The sequence below is a fragment of the Garra rufa genome, unplaced genomic scaffold (genome assembly GCF_049309525.1).
Source record: "Garra rufa unplaced genomic scaffold, GarRuf1.0 hap1_unplaced_046, whole genome shotgun sequence".
Classification (NCBI taxonomy): domain Eukaryota; kingdom Metazoa; phylum Chordata; class Actinopteri; order Cypriniformes; family Cyprinidae; genus Garra; species Garra rufa.
In genome coordinates, this window is record NW_027394321.1 from 25,027 (window position 1) to 40,999 (window position 15,973).

The following is a 15,973-nucleotide window of genomic DNA, read 5'->3' on the forward strand; positions in this document are numbered from 1 at the left end:
AAACATTATTACTTCTTATTTAGATATATGAAATAATGAAGAAACAATAATTAGAGAAAGATACAAAGAGAGGCACGTCTTTTCTGCATCCTCCGCTGCATCCTGGCTACTCTTTGAGGTATTCTTGTCCTCAGTTCGGCATCCTCCTCTTCAGCATCTTGGTAAAGTATACCAACTGCAATGGCAATCCCAAACTGTTCCATTTGATTGATTAATTCATTAATTAATTTACTTGTTTCACTTTTCTTTTGTCTAGTGTCTATTTTTTCCTCACAACATCCATCAACTTCCCAACGTTTTTTCCCGCTATTTAAAATAATAATAAAAAAAAACAGAAAACAGACCGTTATTGTTTCACATTTTATTTTATTTTATTTTAAAACGATGTAAATATACTCAGAGTAGTGAAATGATCCCTGAACCACAGAAGAGGCAGTTGTTTAATATCATATTAGGTACAAGGTAACATGATTAATACTAAAAAAAAAAAAACATACAGTTAAGTTAATTTTAGTAAGCATGTTGAGCGACGCTATCTAGTATGCTGCTGTTCCAATTGCAGGATTACCGGACTTGTGTGCTCCTGTTCTGTGAACTTGCAAGAAAAGTTCCGACTTTGCGAACTTGGTATTGAGAAACGAGGACTTTTATTTTTAGCCGGTGCTGTGACGTCACAGACCTGCGCCGCGCTCCTGCGTCTGTTTGAGCTCAAGAAAGGTTTGTGGTTTTAATCATTTAAACTGATTAAATTGATACAACGCGGTCAGTCTACTTTATAGTTTTTACCAACGTTGTAAAGGTAATTGATCATTTTGTTACACGAGTAACAGAAGAGGTGTGTGTCATTTCGGTCCGTTTATAGTGAATCAGATGATAAACACAGATCTTTTCAAAACTCCAGTTCAACTGAATCAATTGCTTCACAAATGATGAATCGTTTTCGAATCGATGAATGTTTTGAATCGCTCGAATCAGCGCTCACTGACGACATCTGCTGCTCAAAACACTGCAAATACAACGACAACAACAAACTCATGTCTAATGAACTTCTACAAACAATAGCAATTTTCTGTTTCTAAATGTAATAAATTAAACGCAATATTATCACTAAATACTTAATCTTGATTATAAGTAAATCGTAATTGCCTGTAATTTCTGTTCTTTTATTTGCTGTGTTCAGTTAGTATTTATTGGTAAAATTTCAGTGTTTTGAGCAATCAGGCCATTAACTCTCACTCTGACCGCTTCCCTTGCCAGTGAACTATGGAGCTGATGTGTGAGATGCACCCAGAGATTTAGTTTGCATTGATTTTCTTTCTGTTAATTGTTTGCATCTTAAACAGGACAAAGTGTTCAAACACAGAGAGAAAGTTGTGGAGCAACTGAGATCTACATGACACTATTATAAAAATGGCGTTTATTAAAGAGGAGAGTGAAGACATGAAGATTGAAGAAACATTCAGAGTTAAACAAGAAGATACTGAGGAACAAACAAAGATGGTGTTTATTAAGGAGGAGAAAGAAGACATGAAGATTGAAGAAGCATTCAGAATCAAACATGAAGATACTGAGGAACAAACAGGTTGGTTTTCATTCTTAAAGCTGAAATGAATATGAATAATGTCACACAGGTGTAGAAATATTGAGACATTCGACAGAAGTGTTGAGATCGCATGACAAATACTAACACTGCCTTCAATACATTAAGATTTTAACAATAATATGGAATTAGCCTAAACAATATATATATATATATATAATATTTCTGTAACATTAAACCCAATATTCACTTCTAATATTAAAACCATTTATTTCTAGCACTTTGGCTAATTATGCAAAAGTAAGAAAATTATTTATTTTGTGCAAAAGCAAACCTTGAAATGTGAGTAATCATATTGGCTACTGCATGCTGACTACATTTGTTCATTTAAAGTACTTGGTAAGCAAATCAAACAGCCAGAGGACAATCAGGCTACATCTAAATCAATCTGCATACAATTGAAAAGTGTTTGCTTTAAAATTTTCTCTATCAAGCATTTTTCAAAACTTTCTCATTCACACTGAAATGTCAGAAAATGTTAAATTCGCCTTAGTGCGCATGTGTAAAACCTCATAAAAGCTCACTGACTATACAAATGGAACAGATGATACTTTTTCATGGAATTCTTCTAGTTCCGAAATATCTGTTTTTGGTTGTTTTATAAGACATATAGGATAGTACAAAATAGGAAAACAGTGCTGTAAATATAAAACAAGTCTACAATAAAAAAGAAAAGAAAAAGCCAAAACACAAACATTCAGGATAAATCTAGATGTAATTATGTGAAATGTAAGATTGCATTGTCTAAGTTGTACACCCCTATATCTTGTGTAAAGTAGTTTTTCAACAAGGGTGGAAAAAAATAGGAAAATGGGAAAGAAGAACAAAATATGTAAAATACATAGATAAAGAGAGAGATAATTTAAATAACATTAATATAATCAAGTAAATAAAAAGATGACCGCTATTTAGGAGGCATCAGAGTGGAGCAGTAGGTCATACTTATTAAGAAGGTACTGTATTTTACCATGAGAACGGTATAAACCAGTGGTTCTAAAACTGGTTCATTTAACTGTACCCCACATTTTTAAAGTAAGATCAAAACAAAACAAAAAAATTGTGCTTTTTAGTATAAAAACTGTTAAATTTGGGTAAACGATAAAATGACATCAAGTTAACTAATTTTTGCCGTGAAAACCGACTGCATCCAAACAACTACAAATGTTGATTTTATGAAAGTTATAAAGGTAATATTAAGTTAACATTTAACATTTTAAATGTAGCCTACATTTTAAACACAATACTGTCAATATTGTTCGATTTTACTACAAATAATAATAGTTCCAACAAAATGCACAATTGAGTTGGTGTGAGTCTCCAAGAAACACAGGTGTTTCGTTACTGAACGAATCTGCAGATTTAAATGTTTCAGAGAGATAGTGATCATTAACCCATTCATAACTACAGCCATTTGCTTCATGACTAAATAAATGAATGAGTGACGCAATGCCTCCTCATTAAGACAGTAACTGTCTGTCACCTATTGGGTACTAATTTAAAAAGTTTGAGATCCACTGGTATCCCTGAAGCTGGAGCCCAGGGGTTGACTGGGACAAATTTTCAGGCTGGGAAGTCTCACACTCATCCAGGCCGTCCCATACACCCACAACAATCTCTGAAACATGGACAACCCTATTTGTGTATGGTCATCACATAAAAAGTTTTACATTTTTAGGCTATGCAACATGCAAAAAAAAAAAAAAAAAAACTTTCACTTCCATTTGCTTTTCAGTCTCTTCATTTTGCCCTGATCTCTCTCTGTACCACATGACTTTAATGCTCAAGGTTTAACAAACTATGCTTTCTTAATGGCCTAAATGTTAAAATTAGTACAGTGGGGAAAATTATTATTTGATCCACTGCTATTTTTGTACGTTTGCCCACTGACAAAGAAATGATCAGTCTATAATTTTAATGGTAGGTTCATTTCAACAGTCCGATACAGAATAACAACAACAAAATTTCAGAAAAACACATTTAAAAAAATTATAAATTGATTTGCATTTCTTGTAGTTTCTTGTGTTTCTTGTAGTTGTCCACCAGGTTTGCACACCTCTCAGGAGGGATTTTGTCTCACTCCTCTTTGCAAATCTTCTACAAGTCTACAAGGTTTCAAGGCTGATGTTTGGAAACTTCAGTTTCCCTCCAGTTTTTTTTAAGGCAGTTGTTTCTTTTTACACCAAGTACCACCTCAGAAAAGATTTGGTTCTCAAAAGTATCACCATATATCACCAACATTAAAAACCGTAGTGTAGTAGGCCTAACTAAACAGCTAGAGTTACATATAAACTCACTGTGCAGCTGATTAATTCTGTGGTGGAACTCAATTCAATTCAAAAGAGCTTTATTAGCATGATTATGCAACATACCGCAATAAATATATAGTACACAAACATACAGATACATTATATAATAATAATAATAATAATAGATAAACACATATACATGTTCATATTATCACAGGGGAAAAACTAAATAAATACATTACAAATTAAATGAGTACATCTGTGTTTACTGGAACTCTTTACATTATGAAGGATTTTATTTATTTTCTATTAGTACTTACACTACTGCCACCATGGTCCTCCACCCCACTTGCCTCATTGCTGCTAATTTTTTCTTCTTGCTTAACACAATGTAAATCACTCATTTTTTTGTGCAAGATACAACCCTTTGACCAAACTAAAACCTAAATAAATATGTTTTAAATCAAATTAAAGCCTATTATTGGTACCATTGATTGAATGGTGCCAGAAATTGAGAGGTCAAGAATGTTTTCCAGTGCAATCTCATGGGCTAAATGTAAGCTTTTAATATTAATAGAAAGCTTACAATCTCCTTTTTAAAATTAGCCTAGAGATATGGTTTTCAAATTCAGCTACTTTCAGTCTTTAAAACAATAGAAATCCAATGACCATAATTTTATTTTATTTTTTTATTATTATTTTTTTAGGCAATCCTGAGGCTATAATTAAGCGTTTAATATCATTATAAACATAGAATCTTTTACAATAAGCTTTAAATCATTGTACTTGGGGCAGCCGTGGCCTAATGGTTAGAGAGTCAGACTTGTAACCCAAAGGTTGCGGGTTCAAGTCTCAGGTCAGGCAGGGATTGTAGGTGAGCAGAGTGAATGTACAGCGCTCTCTCCATCCTCAATACCACGACTGAGCTGAGTCCCTTGAACAAGGCACTGAACCCCCAACTGCTCCCCAGTCCACAGGGTGTGTGCACTTGGATGGGTTAAATTCAGTGCAGAATTTATTATTATTATTATTATTTATTAATTTATTTTTTATATTGTTTCCAAAATATTATTACAATATTACTAATGTTTTTGACTAAAACATTCATAATTTAGTAATTTATAACCATTTTGCATCCTTTGGGGTGTTTTAAATTTAAAAGGTCAGCGTAACCACCCACTTTTATGACTGCCTAACATCAATGCCCTCTTAAAGGTCACATATTGTACACACTGCTTGAGGTTTATTTTAGTTGTTGATGTCCTTAAGAATATATATTTGCGGTATAAGTGCCAAAATCCATCTCAATATATTTTTACAGCTCCTTTTTTAGGAGCTCTGTCAAGAACAGGTAGATTTGGCCCGTCTAATTAATTTTCATGAGCCTCTCTTTAACTAGTTGTCAACAGATTGTTCGTCAGGTTAGTTTAAGTTTAGTGAAATGTACGGTTCCCATTACAGGTCCTTTTTAAAAAAATAGCATTATTTTCTGTAATGTACTGATAAACATTATACTTTCATATATTTTAGATTCATTACACACTAACTGAAGTAGTTCAAGCCTTTTATTGTTTTAATATTGATGATTTTTTTCATACAGCTCATGAAAACCCAAAATTCCTATCTCAAAAAAATTTGCATATTTCATCCAACCAATAAAAGACAAGTGTTTTTAATACAAAAAAAGGTCAACCTTCAAATAATTATGTTCAGTTATGCACTAGGGTTGGGCGATGTCGACCAATTTGGCATTGTACGATGTCTAATGTGAAACATCGCAGTGGACGATGGCATCGTCTGCGGGGGTGAGGGCTTGTTGTTGTTAAATAATTTATTCATAACGAATTAATTAATTGTAGCCTACCGTGTCCACCAGTGCTTAATTTGAGAAAATGTCCGATTTTGGATTTTTGCGTTCCGGTATTTGTTTTTAAAGATCCGGCATTAACAAGTGCATTAGATCCTGTCAGTGCGTGCTTGCAAACGAGACAAGAGCAAGCGCGGGTTTATATAGAAGCATTTGGAGGATGTGTGTTGGTCCTTAACATATTTTTGACCAGTCAGCTTTTTTAAGTTCAATAACGCTCTCATTGTTTGCTTACTGCTTAACCCACTCTCTCCAAACGCATTTAATGAGCAGCAGAATGTTTAGAGAGAAAGGGTAATATCAGAAATAATACCAAATCAAGCGAAATATTAAACATTATAAACACTATAAACATAGCTATAAGTTAGTTACCCTGACACCTGACCCAAAACGAATGATTTAAATGTATAGGTATTTAAAACAGAACAGAAATGAAACAAACTATATAAAGTTAAGAAACTAAAACAAAGCGAAACTAAAAATAGCACGTTGGGCTCACGCGCCTCTGTTTTTCAGCACAAATCCAAGTGTTTCCATATTCCCAATGTATTTGAATGATAAAGTGTTATTTATAATGTATACTAGGCTTTGTATTGTACATTCGTATTTCGATGGAAAAAAATATTCTCATTTTTTTGTTCCAAGCTCTGTTCATTATGGTAAAACCATGAAAAGGGCATATTTGGTGTAGTTTATTTAATCTTATTTAATTAAAATTATTTAGATTTTTTTCTGCTGTTTTTGTATGCCTCATTTATTAATGTAAACGAATTTTCATGTAATTTGTTAGGAGTTCACTCTAATTTGTATTGTGATCACTAACAACTTCCTTGTTATTATTTCCTCATAATAATAATAATAATAAAATAAGTAAAGGTGCAGAAATTGAAAGCATGCATTTCATTTGGCTATATAGGGATTAAGTGTGTGTTTTTCTTGAGCGGGTTGCTGCTGCGGCGGGGGCGGGGCGGGGCGCTGCGGGGGCGGAGGATCGCGATGCCGGCTCAGCATCGTGATGTCTATTGGCCATGGACGATGGCATCGTCTATCGACCCAACCCTATTATGCACTCAATACTTGGACTGCTTCAATGCGGCGTGGCATGGAGGCAATCAGCCTGTGGCACTGCTGAGGTGTTATGGAGGCCCAGGATGCTTCGATAGCGGCCTTAAGCTCATCCAGAGTGTTGGGTCTTGCGTCTCTCAACTTTCTCTTCACAATATCCCACAGATTCTCGATGGGGTTCAGGTCAGGAGAGTTAGCAGGCCAATTGAGCGCAGTAATACCATGGTCAGTAAATCATTTACCAGTGGTTTTGGCACTGTGAGCAGGTGCCAGGTCGTGCTGAAAAATGAAATCTTCATCTCCATTAAGCTTTTCAGCAGATGGAAGCATGAAGCTCCAAAATCTCCTGATAGCTAGCTGCATTGACCCTGTCCTTGATAAAACACAGTGGACCAACACCAGCAGCTGACATGGCACCCCAGACCATCACTGACTGTGGGTACCTGACACTGGACTTCAGGCATTTTGGCATTTCCCTCTCCCCAGTCTTCCTCCAGACTCTGGCACCTTGATTTCCGAATGACATGCAAAATTTGCTTTCATCCGAAAAAAATACTTTGGACCACTGAGCAACAGTCCAGTGCTGCTTCTCCGTAGCCCAGGTCAGGCACTTCTGCCGCTGTTTCTGGTTCAAAAGTGGATTGAACTGGTGCCTGTACACGGTGGCTCTGGATGTTTCTACTCCAGACTCAGTCCACTGCTTCCGCAGGTCCCCCAAGGTCTGGAATCGGTCCTTCTCCACAATCTTCCTCAGGGTCCGGTCACCTCTTCTCGTTGTGCAGCGTTTTCTGCCACACTTTTTCCTTTCCACAGACTTCCCACTGAGGTGCCTTGATACAGCACTCTGGGAACAGCCTATTCGTTCAGAAATTTCTTTCTGTGTCTTACCATCTTGCTTGAGGGTGTCAATGATGGCCTTCTGGACAGCAGTCAGGTCAGCAGTCTTACCCATGATTGCGGTTTTGAGTAATGAACCAGGCTGGGAGTTTTTAAAAGCCTCAGGAATCTTTTGCAGGTGTTTAGAGTTAATTAGTTGATTTAGATGATTAGGTTAATAGCTCGTTTAGAGAACCTTTTCATGATATGCTAATTTTTTGAGATAGGAATTTTGGGTTTTCATGAGCTGTATGCCAAAATCATCAATATTTAAAACAATAAAAAGCTTGAACTACTTCAGTTGTGTGTAATGAATCTAAAATATATGAAAGTCTAATGTTTATCAGTACATTACAAAAAATAATGAACTTTATTACAATATGCTAATTTTTTGAAAAGGACCTTTATATCTCACATCCATATGTTGCTGGTTGTGTGTAAAGCTTGCACAGATTCCGGAAAACAACTGTGTGAATGGCCCAAATCAAACAATTACTGAACAAATCATGGGACACATTATCAGTGTATTTTCCAGAATCGCTGTATGAAAGAGGCTTAAGCTGACGTTCCACTGGTCTTTTATATTAACGTTGTTCGGAAGCCTATGTATTAATGTAGTTTTTCTGACAACCATGGACTGAACAGCGTTTTCTCGACTTGTTTTCGTATTGTTGCTTAGCAATAGAATGGACGTAATGTTGTCAGGGGTTGGCCAAAAGGAGGGTGGGACGGTGGTTGGTGCTCGGGGTGATGACTTAAGGCGGTGACTGAGTAGATCGGACGTCACATTTTTACGGAAGTCACAGCGCCTTGTGAAAAGGCACAGCTACTTTATGCAGGCTGTGTGCAATTTACTGTGGGTTGACTGCTTTGAACCTTATATGGTAGTTACATAAACCATAGACCTTATTTATCATGAAGAAAGCCAGGAAATTTCAGTTTTGACAATATGGGACCTTTAATAAAATGTCAGAAGGAAATATTGTGTGATGGATTTTCATCTTGCCCCCTTTTAATTTTTTCCTCATCTCTCTCTAAATTTGTTGAATTTATTTGTTGACTTATTACAGTGAATTCTTACATAAAAATTGCAAGAATTGAGGTCAATCTATATCTAGATTTCCTAAACTTTGTCATTAGATGATCTAGTTTTTTTTTTATTAATTGTATTACGGCCGGCTTAAACTCTGTAGAATACTGGCCGACCAGGATCAGGTTTGGACGCCCTGGTATAGGATCTAGCAAACTTGCATTACATATCTACATGTTTTGATGTTAATTGTTTTGTGTCATTAAACTGGGGTTAACTTTTATCTCTTTGTTTTTCCTCCTTAGACCTAACAGCGCTGAAAGAGGAGAGAGAAGTACTGAATGAAACTGAAGAAAAAGATCAGTTTGAGAATCTTTATGATTTCATAACTGGAGAATATTTTTTTTGTTCCTTACAGTCTGAAAAAACTTCTGAACAAAAAAGAGCTCAAAAGACAGAAACTATGAGTTATTTCACTTGCTTTGATTGTGGAAAAAGTTTCAATCGACAAGAAGACATTCAAATTCACACTGGAGAGAAGCCTTTTATCTGCAAACAGTGTGGGAAAAGTTTCAAAAGAAAGCTTAAACTTAATTGCCACATGAAAGTTCACAGTGGAAAGAAACCCTTCAACTGTCGTCTGTGTGGGAAAAGTTTCAATCAAAAACGAATGCTTTACGCCCACAGGCGAATTCACACTTTAGAGAGCCGTTTTACCTGCCAACAGTGTGGAAAGAGTTTCAGTAGAAAAGGAAGCCTTAATAGGCACATGAATGTTCACACTGGAGAGAAGCCTTACTCATGCAAACTATGTGGAAAGAGTTTCACTCAAAGAGGAAGCCTTTATATGCACATGAGAGTTCACACTGGAGAGAAGCCTCACATATGCTGTCAGTGTGGAAAGAGTTTCAGTAGAAAAGGAAGCCTTAATAGGCACATGAACGTTCACACTGGAGAGAAGCCTTACTCATGCAAACAATGTGGAAAGAGTTTCAGTAGAAAAGGAGGCCTTAATAGGCACATAAGAGTTCACACTGGAGAGAAGCCTTATACATGCTGTCAGTGTGGAAAGAGTTTCAGTAGAAAACAAAGCCTTGACAAGCACATGAATGTTCACACTGGAGAGAAGCCTCACACGTGCAAACAGTGTGGAAAGAGTTTTAGTCTACAAGAAAACCTTGGTAGGCACATAAAAAAAATTCACAATAGAGAGAAGCCTAAAGATCTCCTCAGTGTGGAAAGTGTTTCAACTAAAATGTAAAAAACAGCAATTCTGGTCCTTGATTCTGATTGGTTGAGCCACATTTGAAGTTGCTGTAAATTACTCTACAAACATACAGTCCTGCAAGCACCCCCAACACTGCACAAAGTTTCAAACCCCGTTGGCGGCCATCTATTTACAAGATGTCTGTTGTTGATCGTCATTTATCGAGAGAGTCACCGCTCTGTATTTGCTCTGGAGAGCAGAAAAGCGGCGTAGGGATCGTCTTCGCCGTATTTGGGTCCACCAGACCCTTCGGAGGCGTTCGGCGAGTTTCATCACTTGCTCCAGGAGCTGCGCCTGCATGACGGCCGCTTTCAGCGGTACTTCCGCCTGTCCCGCGCCCAGTTCGATGACCTGCTGTCTCGCATCGGAGCGAGGGGATTTCAGGAGCGGTGGAACTTCCCTCTGTGCGTTGGAGCAGTATATGATGACAGAATTTTCATTTTAAAATTGAACTACTCCTTTAACAATGTCATTCCTCCTTTGATGTATAATAATTCTATAGGTCTGTGCCATTTCTTTGTTCAGGTTATTACTGTAAAATCTGTTATTTAATTTTGTTTTGATGGTAAATGGAGCCAGCCTCCAAAAGTATTTAACCTGTCCTGTGATTTCTTTGTTTTCCTCACAACACTGTCCAGACACACTAAAGTATACACACTATTATAGTTATTATTGTTCTGTAATGATAGTTTTTCATATAATTAAGATTTAGATATGGAATAAATAGCATTCAATACAAAATGAATATGTGTCATATATGTGATAAAACACTTGCTTTGTTGTGCATTAAAACCACACTAGGCATTTAGTCATATTTCAAAATTTATTCAGGCCAAACATAAAATAATTTAATTATAAATTTAAAATAACAAAATAAAATTTAAAAAATACAATATGTACAAACTATTTACAAACAGAGACAGAAATAAAAAGGACCTCGCTTGGAAGATTCAAGAGTGGAAAAGCCTCAGGGAACAAAGGAGAAGAGGAAGGAGAGCATTCTGCGTTTCCTGCAGAGCCTACTGCCTCATTTTTTAATAGCCTACTATGGGCTGTGGGGGTCTAATTGTTCCAAATTTAGCACAACGGTGCTGTTTTCCATCGCCAATTTATACATTTTAAACTTTATCAATTCTTTTCTTTGAGGCGGCATGCTCTGCAGAAAAGGCAGAAGGCTGAGGAGGAAGTGTTCATCAGCAGACAGCGGTGGTGGTGGAGCTGGAGCTGGAGGACACCTCAGGAGCTCGAGCAGCGTCTGCTCCACCTCCGACGTACCATCACGGGGCCGCCGGATGCCTCTCCTCCTCTGTTGGCCTGTATACAACACACAGTGCATGAGAAGACAGAAAGATGATAATTGAAATAACAAAATTGTCTAGATATTGGGAGAATAATATCTGTGCCTGTGTGAGTGACATAGCCAGTGCTTAAATACAAGTGTGAAATTATTTTGAACTTGCTTTAACATATTTTACATAATTAAAGTTATACTTCAGACATATAAACATCAGGAACATAAACATGCAAATGAACAGTAATTAAAATGAATGTATGCAGATGATTGGTGGCATACATTGCAATAGAATTTAGTCTGCATTTACAAATACAATGATTATTAGCGAATGTTAAAGCTATGAGTGGAGACTGTACTGATGTTTTCTGCACGAAACATGTTCACACACCTGTGGGTGCAGCAGCAGGGGACGAAGCACCAGGGACTGGGGGGACAGGAGAAGCGGAAGGGGATCTTGGATCAGCCTCTTCATTATCAGTAGGCTCTGTCAAGACAATATTAAATGTTAATAGTCATAGAGAGATTACATTATACTATTCATCTGTAAACAATGACAGCATATGCCTTGTAAATTGGCTTAATTGGAAAACTCACCTATTTCCGTATCCCCTACTTCCGCCATACTTAAACATCTCCTTCCTCTTCCTGGAAGGAGTCCTCTGAATAAACACATTATCTTGTTAGCGAAAAGTAGCTGTATATTAGGGGGAAAATAGTTGTAAAAAACGGCGGGAAGGCCGCAGGTCGATAAACGTGTAAGTTACGTGACTCAAAAGTGAAATGTGTAACTTATTTACAACAAGCAGGCTCCTGATTGGTTAACGCGGCGCAAATTGACACAGAACTCGGACGGCAGACGCGAATTTGCGTCAAACGCGTGAATGCACAAAAAGCACAATTCGCGCTTAACGCGCGTAGTGCACCACACGCTCAATTTACGCGATTGCCTCATTCGCGCCGCAAGAACTCCAGCGCATTTTACCATTGACTTACCATTGAAATCACTCACGCCAGATGCATATTCGCATTTGGTGTGAACGCAGCATTAGACTTGACATGAGCCATGGATTCAGAGGAATATAATTTTTTTTTTACTTTGTGGCCCCTGATAAACAGAGCAATTCCAAGAGGGTCCTTGCACCGCAACGCTTGGGCCCTAAATACTGAGGAAGATCATTTTTCACTATGCATGCAATTTTTAATGCCATGACTTTAGGAATTTAAGATTTTAAGCCTGATATAGGACCTATTTATAGCCTTATATTGTGCACTTTCATTTCTTACCTGTTCATTTTGTGCAGTTATATTTATAGCCTTTTCAGTCAATTTGCGGGCCTGAAAAGCCTGGTCCAGACTATGTTGAGCTTCATAAAAAGCCTCTGCTGTTTCCTGACGGTGGCACATATGCCGGCACACAGTTAACATCTCTCTTTCGACTAACTGTCTGCCGACCTAGGAAAAATAATAATGATGACATTAAAATGGTCATAAAATAGAGACTCAAAATGAGGTTATTCTACATTGAGTTTCAAAACTCAAAACTAACACCCCAGTATAAAATATTAATTATACTTTTCTACCCTTCTGAAATGCCTGGATTTGAAATTGGGAAAATCATTATGTTACAATTCTCCTCCAACACTCCCCTTAACTCTTTCACCACCAGTGTTTTTTTCTCCAGCATTTTCGATAATTTTTATCAAAATTTCATGGCCCCCAGAATAATTTGTTGTATGGATATCTGCACAAACAATATTTCAAAATAAAGATCTGTTTCTGCTTTAAAAAAGTTCTTCTAGCTTCATGCATTTCCTTTTTATTAAAAAATTGATGTGGATCATAAAAAAAAAACATTTTGAACAAAAAGCTGAGAAAATAAAAATTACATACTGATCAGATAATGAATGATACTCAAAACACAGATCTAGTTCAGTGGTTCCCAACCTTTTTTCTTCAGGAACCCCCCACATCCATATATACAGTATATACATATATATATATAATATTACAAGATTTAGAAATGCACATTTGACAGTAGCAGAGTTATTGTTTCTGTGATTATCTGTGAAAATAATAATAGCCTCATCTTTCATTCATTTGTAGATCATGATAGCCTTACAGCACCTCACTACCATGGTAAAAAAAAAAAATAGCCTAAGTAGCCTAACTATATGGTTTCTATAAAATTAGCTATGAAAAACAGTATCCTGAAGACATTCAGTAAGTACACATGCACAACAACTGTAATGACTACACTGTAAAAAACAACCTATAGAATCTACTCAATAAAATGAGGTAAACTGATGTAACAATTTGCACTCAGTTTGTTTGGGTAGATTCTATCCTATATATCTGAGTAAAGAATACCTGAATTTAAGAATCTACTCAATAAAATGGGGTAAACTGATGTAACAATTTACACAGTTTGTTTGGGTAGATTCTATCCTATATATCTGAGTAAAGAATACCTGAATTTAAGAATCTACTCAATAAAATGGGGTAAACTGATGTAACAATTTACACAGTTTGTTTGGGTAGATTCTATCCTATATATCTGAGTAAAGAATATCTGAATTTATCAGCTAAGAAAAAGAAAAAAAAAAAGTAGGTAAAGTCTACACAGCAAAAAGCGCAGTATTAAATGAACTCTCCCGGGAGTTTATTTGAGTCCATACTCAGAGTGTTAAAATCAACACTGAAGCAGTGTCAAAGCTAATCAGGTAATTAAGTGATTCATTGAGTGGTGATTGAAAATGATTGAAGACACCAACATTTTTATGTCACCATTATAGTGGTCAGTGTTAGCATTAGTTGGGCTCTTGACCTATAGCTTTTTAGCATTAAGTTTTGTTTAGCTGTTTAGCTAAACCAGCCAGACAAGCTAAAGAGCAAAAGTCATGCAGTGGTGATAATTCTGGTTTAAAATAAGCTTAATTTGAGCCACTGGAATCGTTTAGAGTCTAGTCTTTCAGTTCTATATTCTTTGTTTATTACAACTGCATTGGGGTTTCACAGCAGCAAAAAATGATAATAAAGCTTTTTTTTTTTATTGGCATTTTTACAAGCTCCTCTGATCAAATTTTTTTTTAAAATTGCTCTTTTAGGCACACACTGACATCAGGAATCAGCATATGAATCTCAACAATGGTGACAAACAGCATATTCAGAAACAGATCAACTCTAAACATCACGGAAATAATCAGCTCATAATTTATTCATGCCGCAATGCATGATGGGAGACACGGATGAGTTTTGATTGGCTACAACATACGTTTTTGATGGTCACCATTGTTGTGATTCTCATGCTGATTGTTGATGTCTGTGTGTCTATATCTAAAATATGTGTATATTTTTGTCAAAATAAGCTTCAAAATTAATACTCTGATTAATCCAGCATAAATAACATAAAATATAACTCAGTTATTCTGGTCATTACATTATGACTTTGTCAAAGCATGTTCAACACCACATAATCTAACTTCTTCTGGATTGTCTGACCGTTATAACTCAATTAGAGCACCCAAACAAAACCTAATGTTAAGAAGTTAATGGTAAAGAGCTAAACTAATGCTAACACTGACCACTATAATGGTGACTTACAAAATTAGATTTTCTCCTTTTGGCGATTCTGCTTTTTAACATCACACAGGTCTTTAATAATGGTCAATCACCACTCAGTGAATAACTTAATTACCTCAATAACTCTAACACTGCTTCAGTGTTCATTTTAATACTCTTGAGTATGGACTCAAACTATTGGGAGAGTTCATTTAATACTGGGCTTTTTGCTGTGTAGACTTTACCTACTTTTTTTAGTTTGTCTTAGCTGATCAATTCAGGTATTCTTTACTCAGATATATAGGATAGAATCTACCCAAACAAACTGTGCAAATTGTTACATCAGTTTACCCCATTTTATTGAGTAGATTCTATAGGTTGTTTTTTACAGTGTAACAAAAATACTGAGATTATATTCCATTACTTCTTTAATAGATTTAGCACATTATTCATATAATAAAATTCTCTATTAATATTCTACTTTTCTGCCACAATGCCATGGTTACTGTCAATGTTACTACAGTAAAACCATGGTAAATGTTAGTGATTCGTAGAATAAAATGCCTTCTAACTGGACTACTGTCAATTACATTTTTGTTTAATTGTACATTTTATTTAATTGTCTTATCTTGACATTCTAAGCATATGATTTAAAAACATTTGAATATAAAATTATTAGTGGAATTTTTATTCATCCACTAATATACACAGGGCTGCCAACTCTCACGCATTCAGCGTGAGACTCACGCAATTGACACTTTTCACACGCTCTCACGCCACACATCCATTTTCTCACGCAGTCAAAAGCACCCTCAGTTAAAACTGGATTAATAAGATATTGGCTAAACAGATTTGGCAAAAGCTCCAGTGCGTATTTGTGTTTGTGCTCTGGAAATCGCCAAAAGACAACGTGTTTTTGTAGCGCTGAGCAATGTAGCCAATCACAGACATATATGTTGATCTAGAACGCCTGTGATTGGCCATCGCGTTCTGAATTCACTCACCTCTAAACGCCAGATTGCACTTGCCAGTCCTCTCACTGTAAATAAGCGGTTCATTGATAATAAAAGGACTTTTGCGATTAACTGAAGCGACACGTTTTAGTGATTATCAAGGAAGGGCTATTGCGCACTCCAAGGCTAATTATAATCCGTTCAGAATTTTCAAAAG

At 36.2% G+C, this 15,973-nt stretch overlaps 1 protein-coding gene across 1 annotated transcript; it reads left to right on the forward strand.

Moving 5' to 3' along the window:
- Window positions 1–1,365: 1,365 nt before the first annotated feature.
- On the forward strand, window positions 1,366–10,503 carry LOC141315893 (uncharacterized). Its single transcript, XM_073832733.1, has 2 exons — window positions 1,366–1,582; window positions 8,990–10,503. Exons 1-2 carry the CDS (start codon window positions 1,411–1,413, stop codon window positions 9,943–9,945), a joined length of 1,128 nt encoding a protein of 375 aa, XP_073688834.1. The 5' UTR covers window positions 1,366–1,410; the 3' UTR covers window positions 9,946–10,503.
- The last annotated feature ends 5,470 nt before the right edge of the window (window positions 10,504–15,973 follow it).